Below are 13636 nucleotides of genomic sequence, written 5' to 3'. Positions count from 1 at the left end.
TATTAAGTAATCTTATCGGTTATCATAAGACAGAAACTAAATAAAGAAAATACCTATGACATGAATTAATGATAAGTATATTATCAAAATTTAAATGATATTTCTTACATACAGGGGGAAAGAAGTTGATTTGTGGATATGAAAATGGCGATCTGATTTTATAGTCTCTTTTTGTTTTGTATCTGCTATTACTCTACATTGACAAAATCACCGATAAATAAACAGCCATAATATAAAAGAAGTACAGGGAGAATAAAAGATGTCACAATAATTTTTAAACTATTTTATTCAACAGTTTTCTTCTTACGGTTAATATGTATAAATTCTTATATCGTTTAACACTACGTATTAATATCGAACCATCAAACATAAATATACAATAGGCACTTTAACATCGTTGTATTCTATATCACATATCGACAATAATTACATAATTTTGTACAAAATATATTACTTAATATTCACAAATATATAAAGGCAGCTGTTATGAAATATATTATATTTTGGCTATGGAAGCACGCGTGACAACAGCACCAATAAATCAGGATTTATTGCAATAAACACATGCCACTTAACATTGTATAATAGTTTACGCTGAAAATGGCTGTTAGCGGTAACGCCTTAGCACACGAAATGTACGTGAATTAGTGCGAACAAACTAAACATTTTAATAGCATTTCCTATTATCTAAGCGCAATATTCTATAAATGATCCCAATCGATGTTTTCGGTCTATCTTCACCAATGAGAATAGACCTTTTTTGACATGTTTACAAATGAGTTATTTTGATTGGTAATTTTCGAATTCGGATTGAAGATTGAGATTGGGATCGTTTATTACAATGCGCTGTAAGTAGCATGTGTCATGATATAATATGAAGTGAAAAAGAAGATAAAGTTCTGTACTTACAACTTTTTATAACACATTTAAATCGTCAAACATTCAATAAAACACTTTTAAGTTTAGTTAAAAATAAAAGAATCTTATTAAATGTCACCACGAAGTTTTCAACAAAGTTTTAAAAAAATAAAAAGTGTTTTTTCCAGATAAATATTACAAAGTTGTAGATTAACGATAATATGGCTATTACCTCTTAAATATAATATGTACAGAGTTGAGATCAACCTTACGTCTAAATATGAAGATCTTACGGATTTTGGCACTCTGAACTACATACATAAGCTACATTTTACAGTAAATAAAGACTACATAAATATAATATTTCTGTACAATATTGCAAAACGTAAGCTGATTTATGGCAAGCAATAATATATCTTATAATAACAGTGGTCATTCGATGTACATATTTCATAAAAATCTGCTATTATTAATACTTTGAAAATACATCTCTACTTTAAAAGAAACATAAAGAATTGCTTTATATTCTATGCATCTCCATCTAAACACCATAACTGTCATAATATTATAGTGATCACTTCAGTCCATACAATTTAATTGTCTGTCACTGCATTGCCAACACTAATGTGCGAAGTCCGTTATTGGTCCTTCCAGCCGGACTTTTATAAACCACGATAAAAACTGTTCGTTTTTTACGAGTTTATATTGACTTTATATTGCCATTATTACGAGGTGCTATTTATGGATTTGATCTTTTTTAACAAGCTTAGGCAACATCGTCCAGCCAAACTGATGCCATACCCAGGCGGCTATCATGGAATGCTGACGGACTAATGTCCGTCATACAATCCGAAGCATCAGTCCAATTATTCTTCAATTACGGCTGTTCATCTAGAATACCAATAATTGCCAGATTGTGTAGTTATGAGACTGGAGACCACTGGAGCCGTCGACATTGTCATCACGCAGGCATCCCTCAGTGCTGCAACAAGCAATGCGCAGTGCCCTCTGCATTCCGCCTCTCGACCAACTGAACCCAGTCCTGCAGCCGCGGCGCGCACACGAGCGCGTACCGGCCGAGGCGGCGGCGCGCCATCACGAGGAACTCGCCCGCGCCCGCCGCCGCGCCGCACGCCGACGCCACGTGCACGTGCGCGTGCAGGCTGCGCGCGCGCCGGCCTCGCCGCCCTCGCGCCGGCTCTACTGTGTTGTCTACTTCATACCTGTAACAACACATATAACGATGATGTTATAAAATGGAAATATTTCTCATATCCATTTACTGGCGATTTCAATAAACAATCACTGTTGTTTAGATCGATCGCGAAAATGAACCTATTAAAATAAATGTTTAGACATGCTGATTGAACATTTATTTTGATAGGTTGACTTATTTTGATTGATTTATTTAACGGAATAGAATCGAAGATTGAGAATTGGGTTCCGTTAAGAGTAAAACTGAAATAGATCATAAGTAACACGAAGGAAGCGTTTAAAAGCAATCGAGTTACAGTTGTTGGTTAAGTAAGTACTGAGTTAGATTCATAGTATAACGCAAGAGATAAAAGATAGATACAGGATTCTATAAGGCATATGAAAGTCTATAAAACAAATTCTCTACTCTCTACGTATTTGAACACATACTTTCGCCTCCTTCCTACTCTCAAAAATAACCATAAAAAATATAAATATTTTAAAAAATCCGCTATTCCAAGATCAATAGCGATAAAGCTACCAGACAGCCAGAATTGTTACCGGCTTGTAAACAGAAACCTGCCAAAAGCCAGGTCAGATACTATCAGCCGGCCAGGCAGGTCGTAACTACAGGATAGATTGTATCACGCAGACTCGTGGATTTCTTTATATGATTATATTTCATGTCTATGTCTGGTTTGGTTTCTTTACGAGCAGTAAAAACTTATCTAGCAATGAGACTATTTTTATAATTGTCTTTGGAATAATTAATTATCGCATACTCTTTTACTTGTAATTAAAGTAACACTCGTATTACCGTATATCGATGTTGCATTCGATAGTTAGTCACTTTTCAAATGTTGATGATTAGAAATTTAATTTAACGGTTTATTGCACTTGCGTTATTGTAATTCTAAAGGTGCGGTATGTTATCGAGTATCGTATTATAATTTCTGCCCATTGCTATAGTAGCCGTTAGTATTTATATCAATTAAACTAAGACAGAAATTTTCAATATAACAAAAGAAATAAGTTTCAATGATGTATTGTACTGTTATAGAATATAGAGACGCCTTTGGATACATCCTAATCACTTACAAATATGATTACGTTAGTAAACACGCACACCATAAACAATATAGAGAAAATATACAATAATTTAATGAGAGAAAATAATAATTACCTGTAATAGTCATCATTCTCGTCTGTTTTGTCTTTGGGCTCCGTGTCGCTGCCCGTGGCGCGAATCAACTTGGTCAGTCGCAGCGTGAGCTGGGTCGTGTCCAGGTCTTCCCTCTGTTCACTCCCTACTATCACACCACGCGACACTGTGAACAAAAAATAAATTTAGTATATTGTTTTAATAATAACATTAACTCGGTTCCTACACGAAGCAGTGGGCCTGGATCATAGGCGACCAATTCCTAGTTATTTAGAATAAAATGAAATGTGAAACATCCATAAAAGTTTTAATTCCAAATGTGAGTTTACTAGTCACATTTGGAAAGAAACATAACAAATTAACATTTAAGATACATTAACATTTAACATTTTACATACTAACATTTAAAATATATTGCCTTGATATTGTTTTTACTCAACCTATATTACTTGAAGGCTCACGGAACTGCAAGTAATAATTACTGTATTTTTTGCCGCGCCATTGTACGACAACGATACAGATTCGTTATATGTAGATTAGATATTAATCAATATTATCTATTGTCCATGCGGCAATGTCTTTTTTGTAACGGTCGTGAGTAAGCGCAAAATGGGGACTGAGTTTTTCGACCGAGCCTTTTGTTTGAGATAGATAAGTGAATATTTTTGGTCTCGTAAGCGGTCGTCAACCCGCCCGACTCGTGATAATTATATAGAAGGCTTACTAACGAGCTATCGCGTCTATAGCTCTCTACTAACCCAACAAGCCTACTAATTATACAACGGCAAAAACAATTAACGTGTTCCGATATTTGAAGATAGCACTTATGATAAGCTCAAACTATCCTGCTAATCATATGAGAACAGTTGCCTCTAAATCAAAGTGTTTTCGACCGTTTCCAAACTTGTCCCATAAACTTACGAGTGAATACAAATTCAACATTCCAATTCCCGTTTTCTAAACAATACAAGTATCCCAATGACTGTCATTCTATAGAAAAACCCTCATAATTATTATATAGCATGACAAACAAAAATTTTAAAGATAGGTGGCAGGCTGCAGGCGAGCGCCGCTAATAACGTTCCGGGTTTATGGTGGTTATAGCGAGTGGCTCCGACGGCCGCCCACAGGCCCGCGGGGCGCACTGAACCCTGTCCTGCGCTGCGGTGACATAACTCTCCGGCTATTACAATATATCATGCGAGAAAAAAACATTCACATTAGCTCCCCGCCGCGTCCCGCCGCGTCGCGTGCCGCCGCCGCCATACTCGTCTATCCGGTATGCACTCATGTCTGCTCATTATGGACGTAAATTGAATCTAAGCAGCATCATGCCGGCCCATCGCATATGCAAAAGCTTCCGTGAATCATGACGGGACTGCAATCTAATCTGTCCGCTTATCGCGAAAGCACTCAGCGGTACAATAATACAAAGCGTGCCGGACCGCGCACATATTTTTAGTTTTTGCACATTTTGTTAAACGACGTTTTTAAAATAATTCTTGAGCAACGGTCGCGTCGTCTGATATGCGCCAAGTTGCGCCGTTTAAAGAATATTTTGCGGTTGTTATGCTACATTATTTCTGTTGTTATTAACTTTAATTTATTTCAGGCGAGAGGAAAGCCGATTATGGCGACAAATGACTGCGCTACCGTGGTTTATTAACATACGAGAGTGAGGCGGGAGCTTTGTGATACTTTTGTTGTTGTTATTACCGTCTTTAGAAGTAAAAAGGTTAATTATTTGGTCGAGATTTCACCATTACAATTGCCGACCGCCCGAGCCCCAGAAACTAAAGACAACTGTGAAAAACAATGTGTTCCCTGGACAAAGTAAGACATACCTCACAATTTTTTTAAAACAGCTTTTTTCAAGAGGCATTACAAAAAACATTTAATTCAGAGTAACTCGCACTAAGTACAATGCTTACCTAAATCGCTCGTGCAGAAAGCGAGCTCCAACTCGGATTCCGTGCAAGGTCGACAATCAGCAGTAGCGGGATCATAATGCCTTCGGACGAGCGGCTTGGCCTCATATTTGAACATGGCGACCCTCCTCTTGGGTCCTTCTTCGGGTTCCGCCTCTACGTAGAGTGCGGCGCGCCCTCGCCTGCTGCGGAAGCAACGTAGCTCGCGAGGGTCGCCGTCGTTGGGCGCGTAGAGAGGCACCAACCGACGCGCCCCCTCCACGAACAGACGGGCGGGAAAACGTTCCGCGGCTGCAAATATTTTTACATGCTTAATTTTTGAAGTAATTAATAAGTGGTTTGAGTGTCACGGTATCATTATTTATTAAATTTTTGAACCTTTAATTGAGATAAAGTAAATTTATGATTCTACTATTTCACGATTATACGCCTGCGCTATATGCAATTTAAGATCAAAGAGAATCAAAAATAATTATATGACATAAGTACTACGAGATAATCCCACCCTTAAACCCATCACTGCAACTCCTGTAATCCAGAATCGGCAGTGGAACGCATTTTATGACACTGAGCGGTGAAGCACAGCGAGTCTATGGGATCACTTATCAGTCTAAAACTGCAACTGAACTAATCGAATAAAAAGATAGGGAGGAGTTGATCATATGAATAAAAGTACTATAAAATACTTAATTTTGATAACATTTTTTTTCAAATATTATTATGTACAATACCTGTATCATCATGCCGCACGGAATGGAACAGGTCTGGCGGGTCTGGTCGTCTGATGACGCGTATGCAGACGGTGAAGTCGCGCTCGTCAGCAGGCAGCGAGGGCCTGAACAGCAACCGCAGCGCCCCGCGAGGATACATCCACGTTACGCCGCCTTCGCGACATCGGAGGTATACTGGCGTCACTCCACGCTCTGCAGTCGACGTCAAACCACTGGAAACATTATCCTTCGTTACTTATGCATTCAACTGGGTAATTAAACTTCTAAAAACAATTCATATACTTTTTTATTACCCTGAATATACAAGTTTCAACAATAAAATCGCCATGAAAGCGGGTAAAGCTCCTAATGACGCAATTATATCAAAACTACAGTAGCCGTCACCGAAATGTAAGTAAATACGACACCCGAATTATATCAAGTCGTATTATGAATATTTAATCTTGGTACTTTAATCATATTTAAACGAATTACTTCGTTGTCAGTTTAAGTTTGAGAGGAAAGCTTATTACATATTCAATATTAACGCCGCCCTGGCTCCGTTTATCTGCTCAATAAAAATTATGAACATATCGAGACGGCCACCGTTTAAAGTCTTTATGCTTTTAAAACCAGTTCTGTCGTATTGTTCGTTTTTTATTTATATTGCAGATTATGGTATTTCCAGACAAAATGATAAAATGTTTAGTGTCCACGGGCACGTAGCGTCGTCAACTGTAATCAAAATCTTAACGAAGGCATGTGGCAGAGCTTGTTTAACAAAAAACTAATGGAATGTGAATATTTTACGTCATCTTTTGTCCGCAGATGGAACCTTCGCTTAAAGCATCAATCATTTACACTAAAGCTTTGAAGACACGTCTTATTAGTAATTGAGTAATTCTTTATCAAAAACGAGTACATTATTGATAAGAATTACAACAAAGCATAATAATTTTATTATAAATTGAACAACAGTTACCGAACGAGATCCCCGATAACCGGCTGAAGCAATCAGCGAAGGAAAGTTGGTATCACAAAGGTACTGCGAGATTGCGGCACGCGATCAAGGTGTCATTTCGGTTCGATATCTCGAGAAGTGCTCCATAAACAAGCCCCGAGCGGACAATTGTATCTGCGATCGGCGGCACGTGGGCCGTGGTTCTGGAGTAGCGCCCACGCCCGGCCCACGGCCACTCACACAACGTTAACATTACACGACGCACGCCCAATAAAACCACGACAACGCTTTTATGTTAAAACGTATTGTCCGTGTGGACCGTTGACGCCTTTCTTTTTGTGACGCCGTGTCCAAATCCAGACCACATCTCGTCAACTTCATGCACAATCACGTAGTCTCGGTATTCGTCCCGACATGTTGATTTTTGAATATACGTGAGGATATCTTTTGTTAATTTTCTATTGGCCAAGGAATATCTAAGTTCTGTTACAAGAAAGGCTTAAATTTCAATTTATCACGCAGACATTCATTAACAGAAACAAATTTACATTTTTAATTAAAGGACAGGTCTCTATGTTACTACTATGGCTCTACACTATTAAGTTTGAACTTAGATGACTTATTTCATATAAACTATCATTAACGTATCATATTTTAATGATTTTGGTTATTAATAATATATCACAACATACCAGCAAATAGCCTTAACATTATTTATTTACTGTTGAAATAAACCAAGTTTGGTTTATGTCCGAGCGGTAATTTTCATATAAAAATTTATGATAAGTTCTAACTCCTACACGAATTTATAAATCGGTCGTATATAAAAACCACTATCTATCTTCGATTTCTCTTCGATTGTTCTTTATGGGCTTTAATGGCGCCAAACTTAGATATTACTTACAGTTAGAACTGTCCATAGTGATTTAATGTGTTTGTGAAATATATCTGAGTCATAAAGTTATTGAAAAAGTAAAATAAACAGACGCTTTTTGTTCTGATGTTACTTTAAATCTTGAAGGTTATTAACAGGTCATTAAGGGATGGTCGGTAATGGTGGCACTATGACTTTCAGGGGATGTTCAGAGGAATGCGCGCCATTTTAACAATCAACCTAATAAAACTTGGGCTAATTAAGTGTAAAGACAAAATTAAATTTGAAAGTTTACCAAACTTTGACATGTTTTCATTCCCTACTAATAGTGGTTGTTGAAATATGTGTAGGGATGTAATTTACGGGTTAATAGGGACAAGTGTGTGGCTCATGTGTGTCCCCTGCCGCACACGTGTGAGGTAGGCAGGGGTGAACAACCTTCTCCCAATTGTACGAGGGTAAAACTACCTGAGATCGGTTTTTTTATGGAAATATCAATAGTCTAAAATGGTTTTTAATTGAGCAATTATGAATTTGATTAAATAAATGTTTTAATATAATATTAGCCGCGAGATATTGCAAAAAAATTTATAACAACTCGATTTCTTTGTATAATCGAATCTCAACAAATTGTTCCACATTAACTATTTATAACGAACTGATATTATGATCGTTTGAATAATTTTAGCACACATCAACTGGTGTTTAATTTTCATAATGTGTTTTTTTGCGTGTGAATTAACCGCGTAGTTTTATAGTTTGAGTTTATTTAAATAACACTATAAAATTGTTATTCATATATAAATATGTTATGAATTTAAACTCTGACCCCAAACTCGATTTAAAATTAAAATCTATCTATGTTTTGTTTTCATTATGTAGCTTTTGCTTACGGATCCGCTCGTGTATACGTCCATTAGCGCAATAAAGACTAGCTCATGTAGCTACTTTCAAGCATAGCTTCATAACTTTGAACCATTTACAAAATCGTATTAGTTATCAGACAATAACCTTACATCCAAATGTAAATCTTGAGCTCCTTAGAATATTAATAAGATCGTTCATAAAGGATGCTCCAGTTCCGGCATCAAAAAGGTTTGAATCTTCATAAAAATTTTACCAATTATATACGATTCATTAGTTTTGTGTGCAAAGGAATTGAGCTGTAAAACCGGTGAGTTCCGGAATTCTAACTCCAGGTCAAAAAAAAATCCGATGCCTCATTTACACTGATGGCGAATAAATATGACTATGATGAGTAACAATTACACTTGATCAAGTTGTTTAACGCACGTTTATTCGTGGCTTTTTGTTTGTACTCGCCAAGTATCTAAATTAGGGGTTTGGCTTAATCGTTTGAATATATAAATAAGTCAGGATTGAAACCTTTCCAATAATATAGTGAGAGGTCCATTTTATCAACATCATTCATAACATTTGCGAAATATCTATAGACTACCCAGCTTTTCTACTTAACGCAGTAGTAATGTGACGATGTCATGCTATTATTATTAGTTGGACAAAACGTAGACGCATAACGATCCCCGCCGCGCCACCTTATCGGTGCGCGCTAAAACAAACACAAACCGCATAGATTTTTTGTTACCCTGGTCACAAAAACGCGGCCGCGCGCTAGGGTGTTAACTGCGTGCACCTCGTCTAATTATGAACAACATGGTATATCGACGCATGCTCGTAAATATAATTTTGGCGGCAAAAATTTAAGCGGTTAGAAAGTTTGTATTTTAATCCCTTTAATTTTTTCCATACTTTTGTATTATACATTTTACGCTCAAACTGATGCCAATGATGAACATTGTTATAAAAAATATTAAGTAATTGGTTGTTAAGGAATTTCTTTTTTGCACGTCAACGACAGCGAAGGAAATTAGCATTTATGATGTTTCACTACTGGTTCTTTTTAAATTCATAAAATTCCTTCACTCATAGTAATGTTAGTAATTAAGCAGTACGTTGGATTTCATTACCGTCCGTGTCTTACAATATAAAAAAATATCTTTATTAACACAAAAAATAACTTACGACGCAGGAGACGCAAAATACGAATTATAAAAATATTTCTACGATACACATTACAGATGATTATAAAGCAAATGACACTGAGGTACTAGGACCTTAAACTCTCGAAGAAATAGTCTTACTCTTTCTAACATCAAACAATGGTATGATTCTGTTCTTTTCTAGCAAACCAAAAGAATGGCCGCTTAAATGAAGTCACGCGCGCGACCAAATTAATGTCAAAGTTGTTTTATTCTGTAATACCTGGGGGTAAATACAGCTGTAAATTGAAATAGGAATGAGTTTTTAATAATTCATTCTGATCGTATAATGATGATACGAGGAAAATGTATTGGCTGCCTAAGTGACTTTGAAGGTAAATGAAATAAAAACCTTTAATTTGCTGGCGTCGTAGATTTAACTCCTAAGGACTTATTAAAATACTCCTCACGAAGCATCATAAATTGTTTAGAAAAGAAAAAACATTTTAGTTGACATATGTAAAATATTGATAAGATAATTCACCATTCTGCATTTCAAAATGCATAATATCTAAAAATGTATTTGTTAAACAAATTTTGAAGAGGATGCAGTTATAGCGTGAGAGGAAACAATATTTTTAAATCATTGTCGAACACAGCAGGGTTTTCCAATGATTCGTAAATCACTGCTCTCTTAAAAGCTTGCAATGAAGTGTCATTTAGGCATGTTTTATAATTGCAAGCTTAAAATCCACTGTAATTTTCTATTTTATGTCTATAATTTATAGAAACCTTCTAAGATACCTTATTAAAATCTCTATCTTTGTCCGATTTTGTTGATATAAAATCTTCATTATTTCAGACCCAATTAAAAATTTATGTGCAATTAACACAGCATAGGTAAGTATTAGGCACCATGCCGTTTATTAATTTATTTTTATGATTCCTATAAAACCATTGTGCATATAATTCCATTCAATTATTCTTTTCGTAAACTATCGATGTTGTATAATAAATTTTAACGTATTCATGATAATACCGATCGATGAAAACGTTGGGAATTAGATAATAGAATATTTTAACAATTGCCAACGGGTTATGGTAATAAAGTTGCGTTTAACATACCTAGATGACCTCCCAATGCCAGCTCTTGGGGTCAAGTTGAGGTCGGCGATAGGTAATTTTGACACCCACGCTACATGTCTACAAGCCTTTTTGGATTTCTCGTACTGAATAATTATCATTATGATAACAAAGTTGAACTTTAGTTAAACGTTTGATATTCATAAAATAATTGTTGTCAATCGATCACGTGACTCCAATAAGTGTTTCTGACTAATCGATGATCTTAAAATTTTGCTACGTACGATATGAAAATTGTTATTATAACAGCCAACGACAAACTTCCGATGTAATAGGAAAAGCGTGGCTGAGTAGAAAGTCCGTGCGATAATAGATCTCATAAAACGTTATCGCGACGCCCGCGGCCGCCCCACGGAATAATAAAATTCTTGTCTTTTCTACGAACATGCTTATTTATTGTCGCCCAAACTTGGGACAAGATAACAATGTCGCGTGCGTACACCATACACGATGGTACAACGATCTTCACGTAGATGTACACGAAAGCTTAAAAATATTACGTTTTTTTATTTCTGTTGTATTTTCCAACAAGAAATTTTAATAATATTAAGCGATGTTTTCTTATGTTTACGCGAATGTTAGACATTGTAATAAAACTATTTTGGGGATTTTATCGCATCATGGTTCTGGGTAGATTGGACCAGCAACAGCTAAAATTATAAAAAAATATATAATTGATAAATGTAAGTAGATATTGTAATTTTGACTTTTCGGATGACCAAGACCTCAGTCCGCCCCGTGACCACGAAGGCTGCAAAGTCTTCGAAACATCGGAAGAAAATGATAATATAAAAAACAGCGATAAAATCGGCAAAATTGTTTTATTTTAGTTTCAAGCGATTATAATAATACTGTTAAAAGCATTTTTACGAGAAGATATATAATATATGCGTCTGGATCTAGTATAAAAAAACCCTTTCCAAATATTTTATTGTAACGTGAAACAAATAAATGCAAATCAGTTTTTTGTAGAAACAAAACACAAAGAATCGAACTATGATACAGTATTATGTGGGTAATATGCAAATCTTACAAATAGAGCTAAATCTACACAAGTAAATTTGCATAAGAAAGACTTTTAGAAATGAAGGTGTGGCGGGAACGTAGTGGAATAATTCAGATATTTGATTATAAAAATCTGAAATATTTGCAATCAGTTATTTTCTTCTTCAAATCAGTCATTTAGGTATTAATTACAATAAGTAGATACCTGTGGAGGCGATAATCAATTGTGTCATAATATTTCCGATCAAATATCGTCGAATGCAAAATATTTAACATAAAATAATAACCGTGCCCCGCTGGGATATGCAAACTGCACTGGTTCTGCCCACGCGGCTGCCAATTTCCATAAACCAAGTACATATAAGTAAAGTTGTATATAAAACTGTAATACTGGAACTATTTCAATATTTGAAAGTATCCGGCTGTTATATGGCAAGGATTAAAGTAAGTGTAAATACAGGAATTACGTAACACACTTATGTGTATAAAGAAGCTATAGACATACAAGTAATTGCCGATATTTAACATATATTTTTAATACTTTGTACTCTGTGATGCAGCATTAACAAATAGCTATAAACGAATATTATTTTCATTAGTCTAGCTAGGACCGTTTCATCAAGAATTCTCAAAACAAGTTTATGACAAAAAAAAGCCCAACGTCCAATGGAAACTAATTATTACACACAAAAACAACTATTAATATCCACACAATCAATTTTTGAATAATTATATATTTTATCCTTACAATTTTTAAATATAAAATCAATATAAATGAATAGAACGTAATACCTATTATTTGTAAATTATGACATAAAAATATTTTTATTGTCCAACTTTAGATAGGTTTTTGACTCTGCAAAACTATTTTCATCGAAAAATATTTACGGATAGTCTGTTTTTGTTCTAATATAAACACGATTTTATTGTGAAATCTTTTACGGCTCTGGCTGCATATACATTTATAAAACTAAGTTTACGAGGTCGCAAGCATAATAAAAGATGTTCAAAAGACGTGGGCAACAGTGTTCAATCAAGCCAAAGACAATCGTTTATGCAACGTGTAGAAATGAACTCGCATTGTATCCCTGTCCGACTGGCCATTGTCAAGTCTGTAGCGCATTACAACGCACGAGATTTATAAGCTTTCGAGTTCACCCACACATTCAGTTCATAACGTAGGGTCACCAGATGAAAAAGAAATTGGAAAGAACGTTTGTTTTAACATGTGTGGCGCAACCTTCATAGAGCGCAGCGCTATTGTTTATGGTGCTGTTAATTTAGGCGGGAATCACCAGTTTAATAATTATATTCTAATTGACGCTAAATGGTGTTTATATCCACTTAAGTCATATTAAATTTAGTAAAATCGGTCACTATATTTTCTCTTTCCTACTTCCTATGCCGATAATTTTTTTATAAATATACGTCCATCCACAAAACACCACGTCCCAACTTATCCTCATAACGCCAAACGTGTGGTTGTAGCTACAACTTACAAGGTACACAAAAGCAGGCGTGGTTTTTTCGATTGTAGGCCGCAGCCGAGACACGGCGCTGGAGATTGTTCACAACTGGGCACAGTTCCGTGATCTAATTTCGCGTCTGACCAGTTTGCTAACAAGCAGGAAGGCTAATCGATTTTGTATCTGCGCTTTTGTTGCGTTGTTAAAGTACGATATAACTGTAATATAACAAGCCTTTATCATTTTGTGCCGACACTACTAAATTATATAGCTTAAGTCCAGAAAGCTGTAAAATGGTGGTACTTAGTTGAAATGGTTATCTTATTTATAATAAT

The 13636-nt window shown here is 35.7% G+C and overlaps 1 protein-coding gene across 1 annotated transcript in view; it reads right to left on the bottom strand.

Annotated features, from left to right (window-relative positions):
• Positions 1–268: 268 nt before the first annotated feature.
• The window catches only part of LOC115440742 (meteorin-like protein), a 38427-nt gene continuing 25059 nt past the window's right edge, over positions 269–13636 (bottom strand). The window contains exons 2-5 of the mRNA XM_030165170.2: positions 5874–6085; positions 5146–5433; positions 3236–3380; positions 269–2081 (exon numbers count right to left, since the gene is read on the bottom strand). Of these exons, the coding sequence (XP_030021030.1) occupies positions 1835–2081; positions 3236–3380; positions 5146–5433; positions 5874–6085 (892 nt within the window). The 3' untranslated portion in view covers positions 269–1834. The remainder of the gene's footprint in view (positions 2082–3235; positions 3381–5145; positions 5434–5873; positions 6086–13636) is intronic.

The sequence above is a fragment of the Manduca sexta genome, chromosome 12, assembly GCF_014839805.1.
Source record: "Manduca sexta isolate Smith_Timp_Sample1 chromosome 12, JHU_Msex_v1.0, whole genome shotgun sequence".
NCBI classification, from domain to species: domain Eukaryota; kingdom Metazoa; phylum Arthropoda; class Insecta; order Lepidoptera; family Sphingidae; genus Manduca; species Manduca sexta.
Note: the sequence above shows the minus strand (reverse complement) of the source record. Positions and strands in the feature narration are given on the sequence as shown.